This window comes from Ylistrum balloti, unplaced genomic scaffold (genome assembly GCF_031769215.1).
Source record: "Ylistrum balloti isolate Yb309-2 unplaced genomic scaffold, AGI_CSIRO_Ybal_v1 Utg369590, whole genome shotgun sequence".
NCBI lineage: Eukaryota > Metazoa > Mollusca > Bivalvia > Pectinida > Pectinidae > Ylistrum > Ylistrum balloti.
This window is the reverse complement of record NW_026781876.1, coordinates 694,670-722,023: the sequence shown is the minus strand read 5'-3', so window position 1 is coordinate 722,023 and position 27,354 is coordinate 694,670. Positions and strand designations below refer to the sequence as shown.

Genomic DNA, 27,354 nt, shown 5'->3' with positions numbered 1-27,354 from the left:
AAGACACTTGCCCTACTGGAACCTCTCACTCTGGTTGTTCATGCTGTGATACACCCATCGTACGAACATCAAATTTAACTTGTTTGCTATTCATAACCATTTATTTCAGAAGACAATCACTCATTTAAGTGTCTTAAGCTCCTTTTAGAAATTTATTTAGGAGTTTCAAGAGAGTTTGGCAAACATCACAGCTAATATGCAACTGAAAAAATGTTTTGTTTATGATGGTGGATTTCATTGCAATTAGTCTAAGGGAGCTAACTCCTCCAAACTTCCACAATTTGTTAATAAAACAATTTGTATAAAATATATCCTGTTGACTGCAGTGAGATTCAGCAAATATCAATTATAAAGTGTCTAAATGTTCTAGGCAAGTCTAAGAAGCATTTGATGAAATTCAGTCACACAATATTTGTTTCTAAAAATTATAATTTACTAAGTTTTAAGGGTGATTATTTCATTCTCTGTAACGTTTCATAATTTACAATATTCTCAGGGGAATCATTCCATAAATTTGTTGGTCATATATGTAAAATTATCCTTCATTTTGACTGACATTCACTTACTGTTATTCACACAATTATGAGCAACAAAAGCATGTGGAACAACATTTTCATGAAAATATCATAAACTCTCTTGGTCTCCTGTTTTAAATGATTTTTTCTAACCAGAGTTATCTCCCCTGAACAATGTTTATTAGACTACTCAAAGGGACTTGCCCTATGTGTGTATTTGTCAAACTTGAAATTATCTCCAATGTATAATGTTCATTACACTATCCCCTATTTTCACTATATAGATTCTATTTGGTCATCCTCAGTTATCTCCCCTTTTTCCTGTTTATTACTTACCTGTCCTGAGACCAGCGATGTAAGCAGAGCTGTTTAAATCTATGTAGTCAACATATGTCATTACTTCTACTTCATTTGTTTTCTTGTTCTTGATACCATAGGTCTAAAAACAAGAAAGCATTCAAACTCGCAAAACAAGAATTGTAAAAGGTACTGGGATTACTTATCTACCTACATGTCAGTAAATAATTACTTATATTGTAGATAAAAAACAGAGGGTAATAAGTAAGATAAGATATTACAATACAATCTGTTTAGAATAGCAAGCAAACACTTTAATACACACAACAAGTACATGTACAGTTTACAACATACAGATGGTTGCAGTCAGAATAGGATGCATTGCTCTTGTCAAAAGACCTTGACGTAGAACCAAATGACTGATTATAGGTGACTGTCTGGTATTTAGAAGTATGAACGACATAGATGGGATTTGATTATAAAGTTAATTAAACCTAGATGGGTATCTAGATTATAAGGGGGGAAACAGACAGAAAGATCCTACCTACCAGTGTCTGATGAAACATCATGAAGACTTGGATTCTATAAAGAATGTACCTGTATGATAACATTCAAAACAAACCTGAAGGGTGAAGCCCCAGGACTGATTGTGTTTATGAAGCAGTAGTGTCCTCCGTTTGCGATTGTCCTCTGGGTCACTCTGGATTGACCGCTCTGCATCAAGTTGGTTGAGGTCAGCTCCTAGGGAGCTCGTTTGATGGAGCATCAACTGCAAAAGACAGTAATATGCAAAAGCTTATGTCTGGGCATTAAGCCCAAAATTGCCTTTAAACATTTGAAGATCTTTCTTGATCTGCTGCATAGATCAGCTGTCTTAAAGGTCAGAATCCATTTTTCTTACAAGACTACCTGTTATAACACATCTGACACATTTAAGAGGCAACTCACTTTGAGAAATCTTTTTCACCCTAGGGATTTTTTTCCTTTGACGTCATATTTTGTAACACAAAATGAATTACTCAAATGAAGCATTAAATCCCTTGTGAAATCATATTACCAGCTATTTAGTTTAGTCACCATCTGTTCTCAGATAATGTAGTCTTGTGTCACCACTTGTTTTAAGTCATCTTGTTTTCACAGATAAACCAGTTTTGAGTCACCAAACATCTATTTTCTGACACCAGGCCTAGGAAAAGTAGCTTTCAAAGTGTCATGAACCAGAAATTGTGACATTGATGATAGTAATCCAGTGTCAAAACATACATACCATCAAAACTGTCATCCTATACTAATAATTCCTCAGAGGTCTTCCCAGCGGGAAATAAACATCATTTTTTTTTCAGATTAACCAGATTTGAGTCACCATTAGTTTTGTGTCACTATATTTTTTCAGCGAAACCAGTCCCCATCTGTTTACAGATAAAGCAGATAAGAGGATAACCTGTTCAAAAGTTCACCTGTTTGAGTCAAAATTTGCTATCAGATAGACCCTCCTGAGTTACTCTATCTTTTGACTCACCACCTTCTCTGATTCTCTACTTGAGTTTTATGTCACCACTTATTTTAAGCCACCTCCATTATAATCCAGTTTAGATTCACCATTAATTTTGAGATAAACCAGTTTAAAACTACCACCTATTTCAGATAAACCTGACTTGAACCACCACCTGCTTAAAGTCAGTATTTGTTTTCAATACCTCAAGTTTTGAGTCATATCCTGTTTAAGTCACCATTTATTTTGCGATAAACAAATTATGATTCATGACCTATTTTAGATAAACTTACTATACCCTCCACTTTTTAGATTGTACCTTATTTACATTTAATTAATGTCCTGTTCTACTCTATCTAAACAAAAGCAAAACACAAGTGTGGTAGTGCCTGCCTCGGACTTTCCCGTACCTCACTAGAGGTACACCATAAAACATCAGTTCGTCCTGTAATAGTGACCTCTTACAGTAACGCTACTTGACACTAAACCAACTCATTAGCATATTCAAACAAAATCAGCCATTAGCAATTTTCATTTACATAGTTTATTGAAGTTGGTATAATCCAAAGCATTCTTTGCCTAACAAGTGTTCCTAGCTCTATACATCCAATGTTTTCACTTTATTTAAAACTTTCTTCAAATAAAACAGATAAAATGTCTTGCTATGCTTTTAAGTCTGCCCATTCTTGTTCATTCTATACTCAACAAAAAAAAGAAACACACCATAAAATTATGCAATCAATAGCCTACTTTGGGAAATTTGTACAAAATTTTATATCAACGTGAACGGACAAGTCTACTCTTTACGATACTGTAGAAGAAAAGTCTGTGTGACGTCACTCATGTCGTCAGTAGTTACTCAAAGTCGGATGCCCACGAAAAAAAAAGACACTTCAGTACCTGGTATGGGCACCTCTTGCACAAATCCCTGCAGATTCTCCTATGCATTGAATTCATGAGAACATTAAACTGCGGTAAACTTGACATGGTTAGTTGGAGGGGGTTTTCACGTTACCAAATATGCCTGTCCAGCTCATCCTACAGATGCACTTGACACGGTTAGGTGGAGGGGGTTTTCATGTTACCAAATATGCCTGTCCAGCTCATCCCACAGATGCTGAACAGGAGACATGTTGGGGCTATATAGGGGACATTGCAGAGGCTGAACATTGTTTGCCATCAGAAAATCATGACAGACTCTGAGAACATGCAGTCCAGAATTGTCTTGCTGGAAAATTAGGTTATGACGTCTGGGAAGTGGAAGGATGTGTGTTTGGAGGATCTGGTCTCTGTATCGTTGGTTGGAGGATCTGGTCTCTGTATTGAATGGCATTGAGGTTAGGATCCAGGATCACTAAGGGAGATTTTACATGGGAGATGCTCTAAACCATTATAAACGCCCCACCTAATCTATCGTATTCAATCACGCATGCATCAGCAAACACTCATGGCGTCTATGATATACCTTTTTCTTCTCTTTGAGCGATACAGACAGAATCTAGACTCATCAAAGGAAATCACACACCTCCATCGACACATCCCAAACCTGTTCAGGCCATGTCTGCACATCCAGTCAAGACGCACTTGCCGTGTCCGTTGTATCAGAGGTGGCCTGACATAAGGTTTAGCATGCAATGATTCTCTCGGCACTCAAGTGGTTCCTAGCTGTTTGAGCAGTAATGGGTCTGCCAATAGTATCTAAGATATGCAACACAGTCTCTACAGCGGTCTTGAATCTGTTGCACAAGTGCAACATTTGAATTGCCCTTACTGGTCATGTCGTTGTTACATGCAGACGACTACTCCTGAGATGATCAGAAACTAACCTAGTAGCATGGAAACATGTATAGAGACGGTTAACTGTACATTGGACAAAGCCACACTGCCGTGCGACAGCAGTTTGTCTATGACCATCCATCAACTTCGCAATTGCTCTACCCCTCTGAATTTGCAATAAGCTTGGCATCTCAGTTAATGGCGAAATCAAAATGTCAACGTGGAAAATTAATGTGGCTTGGCATGATCACACCGTGTGATTTAGTCTAAAGAAGCTCCCAAAGTCGGACAATGACATCGTCACGCTTGGCTGATTTTAGGGTAGATTGTCGAGAAGGGAGATCATTCTTGATTTTATACCTGACCACATATTCCATTATTTCCTTACAGCTAAGGTTTACTGCAGGGGGGAACTTTGTGATTTCTTTTTTTTGTTGCGTATAAGTTACTGTATACCTGAATGCTGTCCTCCTCTCGTAAACAATGCATCCTTTCTTTGTAATTACAACCCAATTACCTGTTGGATCCATGAATCAACTGTCATCATCCAATTATAAGCCAATGATGGGCAATAAGCCTATCCACCCTCACTTATTTCACATAAGCACAAACATAAACCATTTCAGTGTCCTGTAATCTTCTTCTTTGCACCAGCATTTGTATGATGGTATTTATATCTTACATAATTTTTTTGAGGGAGAAGCAAATATTGAAGAGTAAGATTTAGATGTTTTAGAAAGATCAAACCATTAAACAGTCTCATTTTCTGTATCTGTGATAATGGATCTGGCTATTCTGTCTCCAAGTAAACAACACTGAAGGAAACATAATCCATTAATTATTGTTGCACATAAATGATTTATCAAAATCCTGTATCAGATAATTCAAATATTCAATGATGGTGGCCTGACAGAATCTTCAATCTTTCCGTGATAAAATTACTGAATCTTAAAAAAATTATGTGGGTTTCTAGAGATTTTAACTCACTTTTACTGCAAAATCATATATTTTTTCAGAATTTTTAATTTTTTTGAGGGCATCATATTTTATTAATAAAGAGTAATAAAAAATCTACTTCTATAGATTCTTAAAGTTAATTGTCTGGTGATAAGCCCATGTCTGATGATAAGCCCGTGTCTGGTGATAAGCCCATGTCTGGTGATAAGCCCATGTCTGGTAATAAGCCTATGTCTGATGATAAGCCCATGTCTGATGATATGCCCATGTCTGGTGATAAGCCCATGTCTGATGATAAGCCCATGTCTGATGATATGCCCATGTCTGGTGATAAGCCCATGTCTGATGATAAGCCCATGTCTGATGATAAGCCTGTGTCTGGTGATAAGCACATGTCTGGTGATAAGCCCATCAAAATCTAGTGTTTTTTAGTCAAATTACCAACAAATATTATTTTTTTTGTCCTATAAGAAATAGGCCCATACTCTTACACTGAATGAGAGGTTGAATGTACTTCATCTAGTAAACTACTCCTAGTCCTCCAGACTTATACAGCGTTAGAAGACAAATCAGACAATCAATAAAGCTGACAACCACCTATATTTCCTTAGAACGTGTTAGCTTATTAGGAAAATAAATTCTTTTTTCTTCCAAGGACAATTCCAGCATCACAAGAGTACAGAAATTGTGCAGACTTTGATAAATTACACCTCTTTGATAACAAAACCATGAAAAATAAGAAATCATTAGGCTATAGATATTACTGTAGGATGTTGTTTACGTAATCCTAAACTTTAAGGTAACAATCCAGGAACATGTCCTCAAGTGTTCTGGAGTCAGTAGCATGATGTTGTACATACACAATATGGTTGCCAACATCAATAATTTTTTACATGATTCTAGGATTTCCAGCTTAATTTTCCAGAAACACATTTCTTAATCTGAACTCTGTGACCTCAGCTGTTGTAAGTGTGCAAATACACTGCTGCTGGCTGCCAATGTTAAAGCAGATATCAGCGTATATGACCCCATGACATCACCTTGACCTTTGAAATAGAATCTTGTTAACGACGTTGATAAAGTAAGTCAAATCTGCAGGCATCATTAACACCCAAACTGTGTACCATTTTTTTAACTGGTATGTTCCCTTGAGTAAATCGTTTAACCCAGATGTCTGCTTTGTGATAAATTAATCCACTTTTTATAAGAAATTTAACATTGTTAGTTTACAAAAACTAAGAAAACAAATTAAATGAAAGAAAGTATGTTTTTTTAATATGAATAACTTGAAGGAGGAAAGAGTAAACACTTTAGTAAAACCATTTGAAAATCTAAGTTCCTGGTACCATACTGATGGAACAAGAGGCCCCACAGGCCTGTATTGTCATTTACTTGGCATTCAAATCTTTCTATGAGTGAACATTTATACCTCATGTTGACCTTCGAAATTGGTTTAAACCCACTTAGAAAAGTATTATGTCAACTTTAATACTAAAGAGGTATATTTTTTCACATTTCTCAAATACGATTCCTTCGTAAGACAAATGTTATTCATGATGCTTTCAACTTTTGAACATGCAATTTAAAACGAAAGAACCTTAATCACTTTCTTATTACAAAGTTCAGTTTGTCGTTAGAGGCATATCAGGTGGCTGAAACCGCTGCAGGTCTTTGAATCACATATTAATTTGTTAATAAGGTTTATAGCATATTATGTAGCTAAATTAGATAAAACAATGTTACTTTTCTGAAGCAAGTGAAGCCTCTCTCCTAGAACCAAATTACAGATATATTCTAAACAAACACATGGCTTTGTAGGGTATGTTAAATATAAATATAGATTTAGCAACAGCATTATTGTTATTATTGTTGTTAACAGCATGTCCCATTCAACTTAAAAAGAAATAGAAAGTAAATTTGAACTGAAAACACCCGATAATACAGTTAGGAAAGAAGTACACTTGGTAATTCCAGCTTATTCAACTCACTGAATGTGTACTAATTAATGCTTGTTCATTTCTTTGATGGGTTTTAATTTATCACTAATGAGCAGCTAGGGTCATCTGGAGTCATTGTTACTAAGTAGCAGAGAAATTGCTACCTTACTGAACAACATGTGGAAGGCCCATCACATGCCACTGCAAAGTGAGGTAAGTGTCAAGTCCATGGGCAAAAAAACCATGACAGCATATACCAAGCTGTTTCCATGCTTACCAAGAAGCACAAACCATCAGGGGTGAGAAGTGTACACTATTGCCGAGGTCTGAGAAATTGAAGTGTGGAGAAAAGCTATGACTGTACTGGGCAGTGTATAGAGTGTTTGTTGAATCTTTATTTACAAATAAAACCTTTTTTTTTACTATGTACACAACAGTATGTGATATTGCACCATACCTTACCTTACCTGACAGCAAGACAGATGGACAAACACACTATATTGATATCCTCATTTCTACTAAAAACAAAATTGCAATGACTGATACAGATTGGTGCTACACTGGGTTACGTGCAATTTAAATAGAAAGGATTTCTAGAAACTTCCAAAATGGAAGGAAGTTCTCAACTTTCTATGAGAAACTGCTAAAATTGAAATAGTTTTGTGCTAAATTAAGCACAAGTCACATAATTTTGTACAACTAACCAGCAAAGGCGTGAATCTGATACAGGAGTCCTACATCTTTGGTGCTAAACACAGGACCTTAGCTATTGAGTGTAATGCTGATACCAGTGATGTACAATGTTGGTGCTAAATAGCACCAGTAAAATGTAAAGCTGATAGTTATAATGCACAATCTTGGTGCTAAATAGCACCAGTCACATGTAAAGCTGATACTTATAATGCACAATCTTGGTGCTAAATAGCACCAGTCACATGTAAAGCTGATACTTATAATGCACAATCTTGGTGCTAAATAGCACCAGTCACATGTAAAGCTGATACTTATAATGCACAATCTTGGTGCTAAATAGCACCAGTCACATGTAAAGCTGATACTTATAATGCACAATCTTGGTGCTAAATAGCACCAGTCACATGTAAAGCTGATATTTATAATGCACAATCTTGGTGCTAAATAGCACCAGTTACATGTAAAGCTGATACTTGTGATGTACAAGTTTGATGATATAAATACCACCAGCCAAGTACAAAGCTGATACCAAGTCACACATAACTTTGATGCTGCAGCCAAGTGTTATTTAGATGATTAAGATGCCACAGAACTTTCACACATCATGTGAACTTCACACTGAAATACAGGGATTTTCTCATCTGAATCTTCACTCCTAAAATCTGATGACCCTTACACAACCTATTATCTTCTCAAAAACAGAAAATCTCTTCATGCTGGTTCTTCTTACATGGAAAATCAAAAGTGAAATTGTATGTATAAATATAACATATTTTCCAAATTCTAATTTTGCTGTTTTAAAGCAAAATATAAGTTTTAACATGAAAAGGAATTATTAAAGAAAATCTAGACTTATATAGACCCTAATTTTCGGCAGGATAAGGATTGTAATTTTCGTGACACTGCAGTTATTACTATCAGTTTCAAGCTGTGAGCCATATACTGTACATACAATGTAGGCAGAGAGAGAGATTTAGTGCTTTATATGGCTTGGAATTTTGCTGTGTTAATTAAAAAGCGTTGGAATAAGACTTAATCATGGGCAGGAAATCACTGCTTTTCCATGGCACAGTTAGATTTGTAGTGTTAAGGTGGTTAAATATACTTGCAGGTCGCGTGATATATTTGTAGGTCGCGTGGCAGTAGAAGCTTAAGACTTACCGGAGCTGGTAGATATTGCTGCTGCATCTGACACACACTCTGTCCGTAGTCGTACTGATATCTGTTATAATCCTGGTAATAAAAATCTTAAATCTGTTGAACATGACCATGAACAGATATTCCTTTGGCCCACAAAAATTGAGCTGCCCTTCCTCTCAAAAAAAATATTTATTATTTTATGGTAATTTGAAATAAGCAATAACGAAAACAAGCAGTGCTCATTATCTTTTGGGTTATATACATTTTGTACAAGTAGGATTACGCTATTTGATGTATATGTACCACATTTTTCGGGTTATAAGCCAAAGCCACTTTCCTCAGTAGTTGGGCTTGCGGCTTATATACCGGTGCAGCTTATATGAAGACAAAAAAAATCGGCAAAAAAAAATTAATAGTAACATCTAGACATTAATTCAGGACCGTAATGTATTTCGGAACGGCCATTATGTTAAGGCGTATCACATGCGCTATTGACTTGCATGACCTTGCATGACCTTGCATGACCTCGCATCATGATAATTTTGATTGCTGTAACACATCATGCTTCCAGGAAGAATGAAAAATAATGACTTAAACCAAGGATACCAGTACACCAGTACGAGACATCGGTACTAAGTATTTTACAAGTACCTGTCCATCATGTGTTTGTAACTGAAACAGATCTGTCATTTGCAACTATATACAGGATGATTTTAAGATTGAAATAAAAACAACATTCTTGAGGATTTAATTAATCCTACCTTTTAATGTGAATTACAAAAATATCTTCTGAACTTTCAAGATTGCTTTGAAAGCCATACATCATGGGATCGATAGGTCATCAGGTCAAATTCTAAAATGACCGCCATGCTTGTTTTTAAAATAAAAATGGCTTCGTGTAACTTACAAGAAATAATATGGGACTATAAGTATTTTGCCAACAAGGGCCTTCACTAATATTTAGTAGTACAGACAGCAATGGAGATATTGTGAAGTAAACTGTAACTAACGTCAGGCCCTATTTCTGTGCGTAGGGAATCTTTGAAGGCTTCCAAGCCAAACTGCAATTGCTATTTTACGTCTTTGAAACACAACAATGAAATAAAGGATTATCTGTGTATGATTCATTTGCAAACTTATATAAAATGTTTTACTGACAATCTTGATAAATTGGCTTTCGTTGTCTGTTATATCAATGAACTTTGTGTCAATATAATGGTTACCAAGTTAGGGTGCGGCTTATATTCCAGTGCATCATATATGTGGATAAAATTGAAAAAAATCGCTTAAAACCAGCCCTGAGGCTTATACTCAGATGCGAATTATAGGCCGGAAAATGCAGTGCATATATATATAGTACAATACCTTAGCAGTAACGAAGAATTTCTTAATCAAAGTTTGCCATATAATGGAAAGCATTATCTAAATAAAGGATTTTCCTAAAGTTAAGAAACATATGATATATTATGGTCTGGATAATTGCCACTTGTCAAGACATGATGACTGGATTAATCATCAGATATCACTTCCTCAGTATCATATAACTTTACTTTCAAATTTCTAGGAGAGGGGGTGGGGTGTCGGCAACATATTACATCATTTTGTACCTAAGACTCCAAGTCAGAGGGTGGGCTTATAACAGGACAGTGAAACAACATTGATTAACTTATTATTCTTGACTCAACACAGGCTTATTACAGGACAACATTGTTATCTTACTGAGCACCAGTGACTTATTTACTCTAGCAGTCATATACTTATTATCAGATGTAAACAGTATTACTTCAATCTGACCTGCGATCGCTGTGAGGTATTCTCTTACACATCATTATATGATGACTTACAAGATGAAAGAGTCAAAATATGACAAAAAAAAAAAACTCACTATTACAACATCCAATGTTGGACCTTACAATATCATTCAATAACATTTCAAAGTCCAGTTATACAAGTATGGATCTATTTCACACCAAGAGTCTTAAAATCCTTAACTTTGACCTCCGGAAGTGTGATCCCAATAGATGGAGGATCTCTAACTTGTTTTAGTATACATATAGTGATATCATATACACTAATTAAGTCTTGGAGATAGTTTACAAAGGCTTTTAACGTCAAGGGAGAAACTGATGCCATCAATGAGTTTTATGACTTAAACAGTTAAGGAGGTGACCTATATATATGTGACACTACCACTAAAGAGCACTGTGTCCAATTAGCTGAGGTTGGAACAAAATCACACCAGGTTTATTCAGAAAAATAAAATGTTGAAAATCAATGCAAATTGATCCTGGTAGACGGGGTTTTTTATTGCTAGAACGATAACATTCTTACTTTTTTGTACATGTGATGAATAGTGGGATGTGAGCTCTAACAGTCCCTAGATCATGTTACTATTAAATTATATTACTTTATTCCTCCACCAACATTTTTTATTGGACTGCATTGACTTTCTGTCTACTCGAGAAATTTTTTATCATAACATTACAAGTCTAAAGACCCTTTTTAACACTGTTGAGACTTGTAAAATTCTACATTATCTGAAAGGTGTTGGTCTGTACTACAGACTATGACTTACAATTTTAATCTTTAGTGATAATATTACAATTAAAAATTTTTAGCATTTGTCTTTTACCTTTTAGTTTGTTTGATGTTATTTCCTTTTTGGATCACCGTGTTTTTTACCTGTTGACGGCCCTAATGACATTTTATATGTTGACGGGCTGTTAAGAACATCATCATAATAATAATAATAAGACCATCTTTGGTAATAAGCTTACCCACTGTATATTCAGAATTCCAACAAGTGCTATACATATTAAGATTATAATAATGAATTATGTCATCTCAATTTGTAGTTAGTGTCACAGGTAATGCGTTGGCCCCCTCGCCAGGCTTTATACAACACACTTGTATTAAGAAATGTATTTACCTGAATTATATCATGTTAATGTCAATAAAATGCTTGTAATTCAACTAAAATGATTGACATTTAGGGAAATTCATTTACAATATGTCTGTAGGGATATTTAATGATTACAATGGCAGTGTGAATGTATGTGGAATGAGCTAGCTACTGCCTTCCTATGTGGGGACGTGCCTGTATGTTATATATGACTTTGTCAAAAAATTACTTGCCGAAAAAAAAAAAAAAAAATAAACATATTTACTGTTGTCACTCTCATCCATATACCCTTATATAGGATCTTTTGATTTTCATTTCAAAATATCATAGTTGATTTTTTTTTCATTTTCCTTGAGCCTTGAAACCGTGCATACTAAATTGAGGAAGTGCTTTGTATAAACATGTTTGAACATAAAGATATTGCACCACTGTTTTTTGTTATTTAAAAATTGTGTTTTGTTGACAATATTTATTGTCGCTGTAAGAATATTGTTGTCCCATACTTTAATCTTACCCAAATGTTGACATGTCCATTTTTGTTAACTCAAGCGTTTATCTTGGCATCAACAGCCGGAGCATTTTGAGGCAGGGTCTGATCTACAGTGAAGTTTTGTGGTGGCTTTCTAACTGAACAACATACAGGAGGCCCATAAAATGCCATCTGAAGTAATTAATGTAATTGGTTCAAGGACACAAGCACTACAGCATAGACCTGCCCATTTGTCAGTTTCCTGAGAAACACAAAAACTGCCATGGGTTGGGATTGTCAATGGGTCGCGATTGTCCATGGGTCGGGATTGTCCATAGGTCAGGATTGTCCTTGGATCTGAGGTCATATACAACAAGCTATTAAAGGAGCTATCAGAGCTATTGAGCTACTGTTGTTTATAATAGTGCAACAGGTAAAATTTCAGATTTCAAAGTGTGTGTTCACATATTTACAGATGGATAGACAGACACAGACAGACATCTATATTACAGTACATCATCATAATTACAACTGGCTACGCTTACAATTTATATATTATATAAGATACATTGTAATCCTCGATCTTTTTCTGCAGAAACAAGCATGAAAAATACAGACAAGGAAATTTCTATAATTAATTTATTCCTTTTTATAATCCACCAGGTAAAAATGTAAACAAACAAGGCAATGATCCTTCAAACATATTTCATTATGTCCGGGTTCATGAACACGTGCTGACTTGCATGTCATGTAGAGCCAAAACAACAATCTTCTGGATGTAATTCTATACAACCTGTCAGAAATGATAAAAGATCACTGCCAGATGGCTACTTATTGGTCAGTATAAGCTGTAACCAATAACTGATGTCAGTACCTGTTGTCATGGTAACCAGGTAAAAGGTGTGTGGCCCAGGTGTGTTATGGTACAGGTATACATGTAAACTTGTCAGACATTCGAAGTCCATTAAACAGCTCTATGATAATGCAGAATACTTGTTGTACGTGCTATATAAACCAGTGTTGTGTGTATCCTATCAGCTAGCTACTACACAAACATGGATATACTTAAGTAAACAACATGAGGTAAATGTTCCAGGATCTCAACGACCATATATACCTGCAATTAACTTCAGTCGAGTATCAAATAAAATCTGGCTGCATTTTAATTGAAATTATATATGATAAAAATACGTTCAACAAAATAAACATTTATTTTCAGTACAAACAGACTCTAAGAAGAAGCTTCCATTGTACATAACCAGCATTACATTTTTTATCTTCATAACATATACACAACACAGGTCACTATCTTAATGCCTCATTCTGCTAGGATTCGAACACCAGACCTGTCAACTTTCAAAGAACACAACTGTGATGAACTATAAATTTCTTAATCATTTTTAAACTTTGTTCTAATTAAGAAATGAAAGATCGCGGCATTATTTACGCAGAAAATTGCCGCTAGAGGGCTCTAACTCTTTTCGATATTTCAGCCAATGAGAAGGCCAGGATCGGTAAATTTTGTCTGAAAGCCGTAGCAATAGGCTGAGTACGTTTATCCTAAAAACTAATTGGTGATTATAAATGACTTGAATAAATACTTTACCAGATAAATAATTGATTTATGCTGATGAGTAATTCTTGTTCATTACTTTTAAAAACTGATTTGAACATTTAAACAGATTTAATTCCATTAGACATTAAATTGTTAAGAGATTTTTTTCAGAATTTGAACAAGGCATGGTTCAATTTCTGATATTCAGGAATAAGAATTTGCACATAGAGTTAGCTCCCTTCACAGGATCTATTTTTAAACAAGGTATGATCAATAAATCACAATTATCTATGTATTATCTATATATGTGCAATCAAGTGCATCTTTTTAAAAGTTGTTAATCCAATTTAAAATTCATAAAATATTCGTGAATTTCTTAGCTGTTTACTCTGTTGAAAAGAAGTTGTGACTGTCATGGTAGGGCAGTGTACATGCATCCTTAAACATCAATCACATATGTATAACATTAAACCCATAAAACATGATACGCTCAGAATTTGTAACCACTGTAGTAAAATTTGTATATACACCTAAAATCTAGGCCAGATATCATAACACACTTATGAATTTTTTTTTCTTTCTAAATTTTCAAAATGATTTTGAGGAGTAAGTTTCAAAGTCATGTCCTCTGTAGGTCTTTTGTGATGAAACACAGGTAAGTTTTACATTTAGTTGAGGGTAAACATGACACAAACCCCAATATCATGTATACAAGTTAGTGATGTCTGTACATCACAAATTTACAATATTGATTTAAACATGAACTGGTGTTATCACATATGTGTTCCTTACAAAACCCATGTAATGGATGTTATTAAATTGATAATACAATAGTAATATGATCAAATTTGATAGGACAGAAGCCTATTCGTAATTATTCGTAATTTTCATCAGAAAATAAAGTAATCTCCTAGTTTCCCTAACTAGCAATTACAAAATATCAACCTGGTTTGGATAGAGTTTTGGAAAATTTTGAGTCAGTGATGGATCCCTTTCCTTAATAAAAAATTATTCCATATTCAAGTCAAATTTAATCGCTAACTTTGCAATTTCTCTGAAATTTACTTTCAAATTCACTAATTTTCTTCCCAAATGGGGCAAAAATTCCCCAATCTATCCTCAACTAGTGAAAAAAAGCCCTGGGACAGCTTTTCAAAATTCGCTAAGATATTAATAATGTGATATCAACTTCTTATATAGTTGATAGTGTCATTAGTTATGTGTCATATGAGTTATAACATCAAATGGGCATATCACGAGGCAGAAAGCCACAAAAACTTGTCTCTCCCTTCTTTCACTAGCCAAACGCTACTGCTGCAACATGAATAATATAACAGTTTTACACAATGACAAAGACACAATGTCTATATATATAGGTACATAATTGTGTTTATTCATGTCTTAAAATGACCAAACAGACATTTCTGTTAGTGAGTCTCACACACCGCCATAAGAAAAATTCACCGAAACTGATAAATGAATTAACCCCAGCAGAGATCTGATTCAGTATTTAACAGTCTTCAGTCAACGTCTGTTGATCCTCTGCCAAATGTTATCTCAGTGTTGTTGCAGTGATCGTATTGAAGTACCAGCTACACCATATGAAAATGCCAATACAAAAAAAACGCTTTTGTTTGAACAAAAATTTGGCCTGAATTTGAAGAGGTGATTTAAAAGGCTTGCAGACGAAATCATAAAGTTACAGAATAAAGTTATCCAACAAATCTGTCAAATTTTGAAATAGCAAATCTCTAAAACTACATAAATAAAAACTTTGCAGATAAAACTGTACTTAACCTTCTTTTTATCTGTGTTAGCAAACACCTTATATCGCAGTTAAACAGATCAACAGGATTTGAAGCATGCATCTAGATTCAACATATATGTTAACCAAATACTGTCTCTTAAGAACTGAAACGCTTTCCACAGACTAAACTAAAAGTTTATAAAGTTGAAAAGATATTTAAAAGTTTGGGATATATTGATGACAGAGCACTGTCCTTTTATAATATCAGAATGTGTTTCTATATAACAGGTACAACTGAGACCTCGTTATTTCACCTGTTATAAGTACCGCAGGATACATGGAACAATACCTACAGGAGTGTAATCAAACACCGTTTGGGAAATTGAGAAGATATAAAATCCTGTATTACATTATACTTGGCTTGTAGTATGATAACACAGATCCTGTATTTAAAACACTTCACTCACTCACAGGTCATATCAATGGACAAATAAACTCTCCATTCAATTCTGGGCCTCCGTTCTTCAAGCTGATTGGTATACATGTGGTAAATATTCATGAGTGTAATTTTATTTTTTTTAATTTTTTTTTTTCAGAATTCTCTCAACTTACTTGTTTAGTTCATAAATATAAAAATATTGATCTGAATAATCAATAATGTATTAAATATGATTTTATCATCTGGGTAAAGATTCTAGATCTACTAAATGTTACAACTTTCAAACAAAATTTGTAGTTTACTTTAAAGCATTTGATAATCTTTTAATTTGCTTTTCTTGAATACTGAAAAAATTATTTGCTAATGCTAAAATGAAAAAATCCAATGTTTCATAAAATCATGTTGTTTTCACTTTTTGCATACTGAGTTTCGTTTTCATTCCTTTTTTTTTGCATGTACAGATATTCAAATGTTGTAATTTGAAAAAAAAAAAGCAATGAATTGAGCTGCATGGTTCCTAGACAACCACAAATAAACCTCAAACAAAACAAGCAGCACTTTATTTAGAAAATAAAAACTGTTTATAGAGAAATCTTTTGTATATGTAGCCATAAACAGAATCAATCTATCATACACATTCTGTGATATACCTGATGGATCAAGCTAGGTATATCTCTTACTGGAAGTTGGGGCGTGGGCTCAATTATTACAGAATGATGAAATGGCACTTGTTAGAATTTCTGAAAAACTAGAAAACATAAAGATATGCCTCACAACCGATGCCTGTTGCCAGATATGGAGATGAAGATTTGGGGGTAATTTAGTAAATATCTGAAAGTCTCTAACTGGGCTTTCCTACAAAGAGGTTCAAAAAAGAAAGGGAGGTACCCCATGATCTTCTCTAGCTCCTAGAAATCAAGAGTCCTTGACAGAGTGTCCAGTGCTGAGCTTACTGTTGAGAAGCTGTATTAAACTTCCACTACCTAAACTGAGGTATATTTATATTTATCGATATTTTCTTGATTATTGGAAACTTATAAACAAATGATAAATCCAAAATGCCACATTTGGATTCAGAACAAAAAAAAATACATTTTTTAACCATATTTGCTGTTCATTTCGAAAATGAGAAAAATAACTTGGTATATATTTTTGTATAATACGTTGTATAACAAAATCTGAGTATGTGCAACCAGAACATAGATATTCTGAAACTCGGGTTTGCCTTACACAAGTCCTTAAAACTTCTATATTAATATGCTGTATACTGGTTATTAGTTATTCAGCTATAATGACACACTCCACATTACATCATCATGTCGCTCAATTTCACTTAATTTGTTGTAAATACTACATCATTAAAATAAAGCTTTTTCCATGTGATATAATGATTGAATTCCTGAAGATACATGTATTAATCACTGGCTCCTGATTTTACAATGGTTCAATTATCCTTTCATTATTTTCACTTTATTCATTTCTAATTAGTTTTTACAAATATAATATTGTAGCTTCATCAATTCAAGGTGGTCGGGTGGTGCAGTGGTAACAGATTCGCCTTTCACCTAGCCGACCGGGGTTCAATTCCCAGAACAGACATGAAAAGGTAAGGGGTCACCTACCCGACCACGTGGGTTTTCCCTGGGTACTCCGGTTTCCTTCCACAATAAGACCCCTCGCGCGCTTACATCCGGGCCAACAAGAGTGACCCGTATAAGTTGACATAACTTGTTTCGCAATTGTTGTAAAATAAAGTTTATATTATATTAATTCTTGTGGGATGTTATTTTTTATGTTTTTTAGACATTATTAATCAATGAGATCCTATGTCCATGAAATGAAAAACAGATTTTCTAAGTACCACAAAATCAACACAAATCCTTTTTTTTGAAAACCTCGAAAATTTCGCCCAACAAAAATATATGATTTTGCAGTACATTTCTCATCATCAAACTTAAGGCTTGAAATCTCTGGTAAAACATATAAATTTTGTAAAAATTATCAAATATGTACCCCAATGAAACATAAGTGTTGATACACATAAGTCATTTTTTTTGTATAAAGCATCATGGATGAAACACACTTTGTAAAAATTTGACTCCAAGACACACCTGTTATAGCATTTAGTCACATTAGTGTACAGCCTGTAAGGAAATATATAATATTCATGTTTCTGAAAATGTTAGCATACGGGAATTTCACTTCTACAAATGTAGGTGTATTTGAATTATCTCAAGTAGTATACTTCTATCATTAGACCAAATTGTGATTTAAAACTACCAAACTTTAAAGAAATTTACCACATCTTTAAATATACAAAATATACATAAAGGGTATTTAACATTTAAAAAACTTAAAATGATTTATATGAAAACGCATGTATGTTTTAAAGAACCAACTGAAATGCTTTACACTATCACAACAGGAAATCTATAACCCTACTTCGTTCATTAGGTCAAGTATATGAATAACATGGAACTTTCAATTTGTATGAACGAAAAACCTCATGACCATTAACTGAAACCTGTTTTATATATAAACTAAACAGAACAATTCTTTATGAGACACAAGTATTTCTTGTACAACAAAATTCTATTAAATCAGTTTGAATATTTCAATATTTATACATGTAGATTGGTGTACAACAAAAACAACAAGAAAATACCAACATGTCAACATTAATTCTAATCCAAACTCAACCTCAACAAAACTAGGGCAAAATATGAACTCAAAAGCTTTACACATATGCTCCTGAAAAAGCACAAAAATAACAACAGGTGTTCCAGAAGAGTAAGCATCTTTGGCTTCATCACTGACACCCATCATGTAAATCTTGGTCAATCCAAGTAAGTAATGCTAGGTTCTCAAAAAGAGAACAAGGTATACAACAGTGGAACCAACAGGCAAACTAATGAGCATCAACCATATTTAGTTTCACATTGCACAAAGAAATAGAACATTTCTCAATGAGATCAGTATTACAACAGTGAAACTTCCCCATTATCTGAATAATGTATTTCTAGATGCTAAAAGTTCACAATATCTATCTATCAATACGACTTGTACCTGGAAATAAGCCCACCCATAGATACTGCTGTAGAGTGAAAATACAAACTTGTCCTATTTTTCATTGGTCTATATTGACCAGTCTGCTTCGTAGCTTCCAGAGAAATGTAAACTATTAAGTATACAGACAAGGAGTGTTAAATCCCATATCTCTGATTTCCAGGTGAGGATAGGTAATCCTCACAGCCCCTCAAATTGAGAAAAGTAAACAGATCAATATCAACAATTTTTTTTTTTTTCTCAATTTTTTTAAATAAAAATTTCATATAAACTTAGACGTCATTTTCACATGACAAATCAAGTAAGATAAGTATGATACTAACACAACATGATAACAGCGACATATTAATAAAACTTCTTATTTAAACTGAAACTCAATGGGCCTATTCATGAACCGTTTAGCTTGTATTAACCTTCCTTGTGGAAATAAAACATCAGATGCAAGTTTCTATAATTTTCCAACAAATTCTAGTTCCAGTTTCTACAGGTGTTTGTAATACACAGGTTTATTATGATTCTGTGGCAAATGGTTATAAAGTTGTTATCTACAACAAAATGCATGAAACATCACAAAATGTTTATAGAAATAGTTTCCTGTTTATGGCAAATTTATAGTAAAGTTTTAATTATTTGTAAGGTCTCTTATACATGTATTATATATGTATAATGTATGATAAGATATCATTACTGATAGTATACCGTATTACTGAATAATCAGCATGTGTTTCAACATACATGTACCTATCAGTTGTGTTTGACCTTACTGCACTTCATGTACACAGTAAAGTAAAAGTTCATAACTGTTCTGGGAACATTGTCTTATCACAACTCCAGATCTTTAGTGCATATATATATATATATATATATATATACACGAGGGCTGATTGATAAGTTGTGAGCCTCATATGTAAGGGATTGACATTTGGCGGACATATTGCATTAGTGCCCTTCAGTGTCTATATACACTTTTGCCAGTGATGTTTAAGGGCCTCAATGTCACTTTTAAAGAAGAGGAAAGAAGTCCTTTTGTTGAATGTTCAGAAAGCCCACTACTGCATGTATGATGTCAACATCTGACCGAAAGTGGGTACCGGAAATGGCCTTCTTTACTTTTGGAAATAGATTGAAAGTCTGAATGAGTGAGATGAGGCGAATAAGACCGATACTCAATCAATTCAAAGTCACAATCATTAATGGCAGCCATGTGAACGCTGCATTGTCCCGGTGAATAAACACACCCAATTTTCCACATCACTTGAGTTTATTATTTTTCTTAACTGCCAAAGAGGTGATGCATAATATGTGCCATTTTTGTCCCGTTTGCAGAAAGTCTACCATCAGAATACCATCAACATCCCAGAAAACGTTGGCCATAACCTTTCCAACTGATGAAACGGTCTTTGCCTTTTTTGGTTGGGATGAGCCAGGGTGCTTCCATTGTTTAGAATGTTGTTTGGCCTCTGGGGTGAAATGATGGACCCACGTTTCATCCATAGTAACAAACCTCTTCAGAAAGTTAGCAGGATCTGCCTCTAAAAGGTTCAGATTGGCATGGGAGAAAGTTCACCTGGCCCCACTTGTATAAAATATCTCAACTTGAGATTTCCTCAAGTCGAGATTTTCCTCAGCTAATATCTCCTTGAAAATGTCTTGTATGAAAATTCCTCAAGGAATTTCAGGACATCTTAGCTGAGGACTTTTTCCTGTTCCTTGAGAAAATTTTATGCAAGCCGTTTTTGAGGAGATATCAGCTGAGGAAAATCTCGACTTGAGGAAATCTCAAGTTGAGATGTTTTATACAAGTGGGGCCTGGTGTGCCTCCAATCAACTGTCAGAAGTCGTGGTACCCAATGGGCTGAGAGCTTTCTCAATGCAGGATCTTATGTAAGAATGGAATACACTCTTTTCTGTAAAATCCTAACTGCACTGGCTATATATCTCTCTGTAACTCCACTGTCCATGGACTTTATTGACCATTTCTGGGGTTGCAAAAGTGACAGGCCTTCCTGGAGAAGCAACATCCCCAAGGCTCTGCCTGCCATGCTTAAATTCCACCACCCAACTTTTCATCTTTTCCTAGCATTGCTACCCTATCAGTATAGATATGGATTTCCTTAAGTGCTAGACCTTTCTGATGCAAATATTGAATCACTGCTCTTTCAGTAATTTTGTTCACTTTGCAAAAGTCACTTGTCTTGTTTACTTTAGAGTGCCACGTCTTCTACATAAACTGACCAAATGACACCAGTCTTCGGGTACACAGTCTTAAATAGGCAGGGAATAGTTGAGCTGAAAATTTATCAATCCGCCCTCGTACATATCCAGAGAATAGGTCAAACTTGGATCTAGATAGATCTCCTCCCTGGAGGATGAAATACAGAATAATACATCATGCAAAACATGTTCAATATATTCTGTATAAAATTATGTTATATAGGTTGAGTGAATTATCATAAAGAGTAATATTATGATAATATTTCATGAAATCAAGATCAACAGACTTGACACTAAAGCACACAGATATGTGCACAGTTTAAACAAACAGACTACAGTTAAACTTTCACAAAATATTAAAGGTTAAATTTTTTCAACAAAAAATCACATGTTCTGACAAGCACATTATACTAGCTCTGACAATTATATACCACTGACCTTGATGCATATTCTACTACAGCCTTGCCATATTCTGTATTCCATTAGCTCTCAGTTTTTCCTTCTTCCTTGATACATATATTCCTCTATAGCCTTGACATATACTGTATTCCATTATGTCTGACAGTTATATACCTCTGACCTTGACACATATATTCCAATATAGCCTTGACATATACTGTATTCCATTAGCTCTAACAGTTATATACCACTGACCTTGACACATATATTCCTCTATAGCCCTGACATATTCTGTATTCCATTAGCTCTGACACATATACCACTGAACTTGACACATATATTCCACTACAGCCCTGACATATACTGTATTCCACTATGTCTGACACTTATATACCTCTGACCTTGACACATATATTCCTCTATAGCCCTGACATATACTGTATTCCATTAGCTCTGACATTTATTCCATTTAGCTTCATACATATATTCGACTATAGCCCTGACACATATTCAATGCAGAATGTCCCGATAATGTACATCATCATGTTCAGGACACCAAAGCAATGTCTTGTGATTCACCAAATTATTGTCCTGCCAGTTCTCGATTTTAATCAATGATATATTAAAAAAATATGTTCTTCCTGTCTGGTTAGTGGCTTTCTGTTATAAAACTGAAAAATTGATTATACAAAAGGTTACTCAAATGAAAGAAATGACATCCATAGACTGTCCTAAAAACAAGCATCTTGTCTGCACAAAAATAATTTGTTTTAGGAACAATTGTCTAAACAAGAAGGAAATTCTAAACAATCTTGGTTTACTTACTTGGGTCGTATTGCTGTTACTGAATGTATATATATACATCATATCTGCCACCAGATCTGAAGAAAACATGCCTATGGTTCTAACTGACAGATAACACTGTTATACAGAAGCTCAAACCACCATGTTGACGGAATGGGAACTTATGTAGCTTGGCTGAGGTCACACTGAAGGACCATTGCACAAATGTATCAGATCATTATGTAAAAATAGAAAACTTTCATTTATTTGAGTCGTTGTTTGATATGTAAAAAGCTGATATGGAACAGGAATAGAAGAATTACTATCAATGAGACAAATCTGCTTGAGCACACATGTATTTAGAAGGTTACAATGCACATAATCATTTTTCTGTAAACTTATGCTAAAATTGTTTTCGGTGACAGAGCCAACACAGATTCGTAGGTAGAATAGAGGAGTTGTTTAGGAATAGAGCACAGCATTTCATGTACTTTAGACCAAAAAATTTATCAATTTGTTATCCTGATGAAGCCCAGAGAAGGCGAAACTGGTTGATGGTTCTAAATAAATGCATATCAACTTACTCCGAAGCTGTTGTGATTGTTTCCTCAACAATGAGTTATGCTAAAATGATGCAATCATACCCTTATTGTATTGATTAATAGTCAAATCAAGCATGCTATTTGACTAAATATTTCAATATGAGCTGTTCCTTCATTGAAAAGAGTATCATGGGTCTGATTTGTAGGTAAACAATTGATGAACTTTATCATTTCTATTTGGGCACCTTTTCCCCAATTCCGAAAACCTTCCATCCATCTACTATTTTGATAAGGTCCTAGCTGTCACATGTTCAAGATATACAAGTTTACTTTTCCATTGAAGCTTTGCCTATGCAGCTCGTCTTATCTGGATATCAGTAACTCTGAATTAATACATATATTTACTATGCGGCTTGTTAGCCATTTTTTGTTACTTGAACTGATAACAGTGCACCATTTAAGTGGTGAATCCCACTAGACTTTCTCGGAAAACTTCTAAATCCGAAAGAAGAAATCAAAATTTCTTTTTAAAAATCCTTCTGTTACATTGTAGTTGTAGATAAATACACAAAATCTGTTAATTTTACAACAGTTATGTACATCATGCAAGTTCTGACAACAGTTATGTACATAGTACAGGTTCTGACACCAGTTATGTACATTGTACAAGTTTCAACAACAGTCATGTACAACGTAAAGGTTTTAACAACAGTAATGTACATTGTACAAGTTCCGACAAAAGTTATGTACATCATTCAAGTTCTGACAACAGTTATGTACATTGTACAGGCTCTGACAACAGTTATATACATTGTACAAGTTCCGACAACAGTAGTGTACATTGTACAGGCTCTGACAACAGTTATGTACATTGTACAAGTTCCGACAACAGTAATGTATATTGTAAAGGCTCTGACAACAGTTATGTACATTGTACAAGCTCTGACAACAGTTATGTACATTGTACAAGCTCTGACAACAGTTATGTACATTGTAAAGGCTCTGACAACAGTTATGTACATTGTACAAGTTCTGACAACAGTAATGTATACTGTAAAGGCTCTGACAACAGTTGTGTACATTGTACAAGTTCTAACAACAGTTATGCACATTGTACAGGCTCTGACAACAGTTATGTACATTGTACAAGTTCGGACAACAGTTATGTACATTGTACAAGTTCTGACAACAGTTATGTACATTGTACAAGTTCTGACAACAGTTATGTACATTGTAAAAGTTCTGACAACAGTTATGTACATTGTACAAGCTCTGACAACAGTTATGTACATTGTACAAGCTTTGACAACAGTTATGTACATTGTACAGGCTCTGACCCAAGAGTTTAAACTAAATAAAATGATAATCATTGAAGCATGATCACACCAAATTTTGTTGATATTGCTTTCAATATAGTGTGTATTTTTAGTCTCAATTATCATACAAGGATGTTATACACCAAAATTAATTCTAAACTGCTGTATATTTTATTTCTTTATAAAATATGATCTCATGTTACATAAATTATTTGAAAAATGAAAAAATATGATAAAAGTCTGTCAATTAAAAAAAATCTGCAATTTGGCAAGATTTTTTGCTTACGTCATAGCAAGAATGTAAAATTAAAGCCATGATTAAAAAAGACTGTTCTGTTATTTTTTTTTCTCCAGAATCATGGTAGTCAAAATCTCAAAAGTCAGCAAAAAAATAATAACAATAAAAACATGTACTTGTCATGGTTAAAAAATAAATTCACAGCATGTTCATACCATTCTGTATTCATTATAAACTATTCCAATATCCAAAGTGAAAAGCTTGTCAAGATAAACTGTGGACAGATCTTTACAAGGTGCATGTTTTCTCGAGTAACGCTATATATACAGCTCTGTTAGGTAAACTGTGTAATACGGTCAGGACACCGCCCCCTTACATCTGCTTTGAGATAACTATTTTGTATATGCAATAACAAGTACAACAAAATAAAATATATTCATATGTATACATATTCTGTAATTATGGATTAGATGTGAGTGATATCTTGAGAAATGTATCTCGTTGTATCCTTTCACTGATCAGCTGCCCACAATAAGATATTACGCCATCTTTCACGTAACACGCCGCGCTCATTTGTTTTTTGACATCGATAAATTCTACTCACCCTTTTATCCATCTTCCTTTTTGAGTTCAAAAGAGAATCCATTGTTTTTGTTCGTACCATTTCTATTGTGCCATTATTCGCACTGTCACGCTATTTCGTCTGAAAATATTTCCCTGTACAAATACAGTATCTCGCTCACCGGCTCAAGTGACAGCCAGTGTAAACTTCACCTCTGACCTTTAGTATTTTGATTAGGCTAGGGCCGCTTACGCCCCAAATTGAATAAATAAACAAAACAGCATATGTAATCAATTAATGATATAACCAAAAACATCAATTTGGGCATTACTTTTTACTTAAAACAATGATTTGGATTTAAAGACGAGATAAGTTCCGTCTCGCTATGATTTTGAAGGATGTAAGAGGCCTTGTTTCTGCTTCGCAGCAGACGAAACGAAACTAGCAGTCAAGACGCAATATTCTTAATCTATATGTTGATTAGATATGAAGCGAAATTTCCAAATTTAACGTAGAACTTATATGAATTTAGCTCCAACATTGAAAGAAATGAAGATAATTGGCGTACAAAAATGTACAATGCAACTATTCAAAGCATGGTTAGCTTTATAACAGGCCTGTCAATATATATTTTTTCCTGGTGATAAGTGATTTTGATCTTCTATATCTTGTAAACAGATATAAAAATCATATTTATGGTATTCAAGATGCTCATTGGAAGAAAGCCACGAGAAAAAGCAACTAAATTAATTTAAATCATTAAACTTGGATACTATTATATCCATATTAACATAATTTGGCAGCTGGATGTTTATATAAAAAAAATAGTGAACGGAGATTGAAATATATTTCTGGAGTGGGTAGGTCATTAAAGTTTCATAAATTGATAGAAAGAATTGTAAAATCTAACCGGGGAGAAGCGACGACTAGCCCTAAATATCAATAAATTTCCTTATTTCAGCGTATCGGGTATTTCAGAAGAAATGTGAAACCATGCCACTATTTGAATCAACAGATTACGGCGAATTGTGGGACAAAACGTCTAACATCAGCGTCTACCACCATCTTCAATTCTCCAGGGATTACGATCACTTTTCGCTCTCTGCACTCCTGGAACTAACATTTGCTGACAAAACTGAAGGCTCAAGCGTAGTAATTAGAATTTGATTGTGTTAGAGCGGTTCCACGCTACTTTAAGTATTACAAAGGAGCGACATCCAACTTCAAAGCCAGCACATCATACCACTAAGCGACTCGAGGTTTGTCTGATGTGCACCAAAGGATCGAGCTAGTCTTCTATTTCATCCACAAGGTGTCGCACCTGGAACCTTTAATTTTGTCATGGAATGTTCCAGAAGTATAGAGAGCATTCAATCACTTGCAATCATTCGTATATGTTAAATTGTACAGAAAAAAGAAAGAGAACAGCATTATATCATTCTTGTAAGCATACATCATGAAATTCACTATCGCCGTTATTTATCAAGACGACGCTGTCTGAGACGTTAGAAACTTCAAAGAGTTATTCCCCTTCTATCTAAAATTCAATCAAACCGGAGAAAATTCGCAAACTACACGAGGGCTAGTAGTGAGCCCATGATTCGAGCTGCGTATCGGTCTACCATTGATGGAATTATTAGAAGCACATTTTTCTGACGTAAAAAAGGTGAAATGAGAAAATATCAGCCACTTATTTCGATTTTTTTCCTACAACGAAATCTTTCCACCAACCTGTTTGATTAATGTAATGATTTCAATTTCCCTATTGTAAATTTTCCATTTCCGGAAAGCAACATACCTGCATCCTCAACCTATGGTGTTTACATGTCGCAGTTGATTCGATATTCAAGGGCCTGTTCCCAATATGACGATTTCTGTACAAGAAGTAGTCGAATGACGGACAAACTCGTAATACAGGATTTCAAATGATGCTGGTTGATGGTCATTATGGCCGGATGAGTTTTACGATGGTCTTAGTGATCTCATTGGGAAATATTCTGTTTGTGCGATATGATTTGCCGGTTGGTTCCATTGCACCTTATTTGAGAACGTAATATTACTTGCTTAGACTTACCAATGTTTACAGGGAGAGTGTCGTCGATGAAGCAGAAGACGTTCTTCGGTATGGAACACATTGTTTCATTCTGTTTCAATTTGTTCATGCATCTCCATATAGATCTTTTTTGTTGTTGTTCATATTTCGCCTTCTTTTTATTCAATTTGAGTTTGAATGATAATTATGTTGACATCTAAGTATTTTCTTTTGTTATCGTATACATTATATATATATATATCAAATTGAAGCTTTCCATGAA

The 27,354-nt window shown here is 34.4% G+C and overlaps 1 protein-coding gene across 2 annotated transcripts in view; it reads right to left on the bottom strand.

Moving 5' to 3' along the window:
• The window catches only part of LOC132544666 (cytohesin-interacting protein-like), a 32,993-nt gene extending 7,807 nt beyond the window's left edge, over positions 1–25,186 (bottom strand). Inside the window, exons 1-4 of one of the 2 annotated variants that reach the window (XM_060208293.1) lie at positions 25,082–25,186; positions 8,829–8,900; positions 1,435–1,581; positions 852–954 (exon numbers count right to left, since the gene is read on the bottom strand). In XM_060208293.1, coding sequence (XP_060064276.1) covers positions 852–954; positions 1,435–1,581; positions 8,829–8,900; positions 25,082–25,141 — 382 coding nt within the window. In that variant the 5' untranslated portion in view covers positions 25,142–25,186. The remainder of the gene's footprint in view (positions 1–851; positions 955–1,434; positions 1,582–8,828; positions 8,901–25,081) is intronic. The other variant, XM_060208300.1, reaches the window with a different exon arrangement.
• Between the last annotated feature and the right edge of the window lie 2,168 nt (positions 25,187–27,354).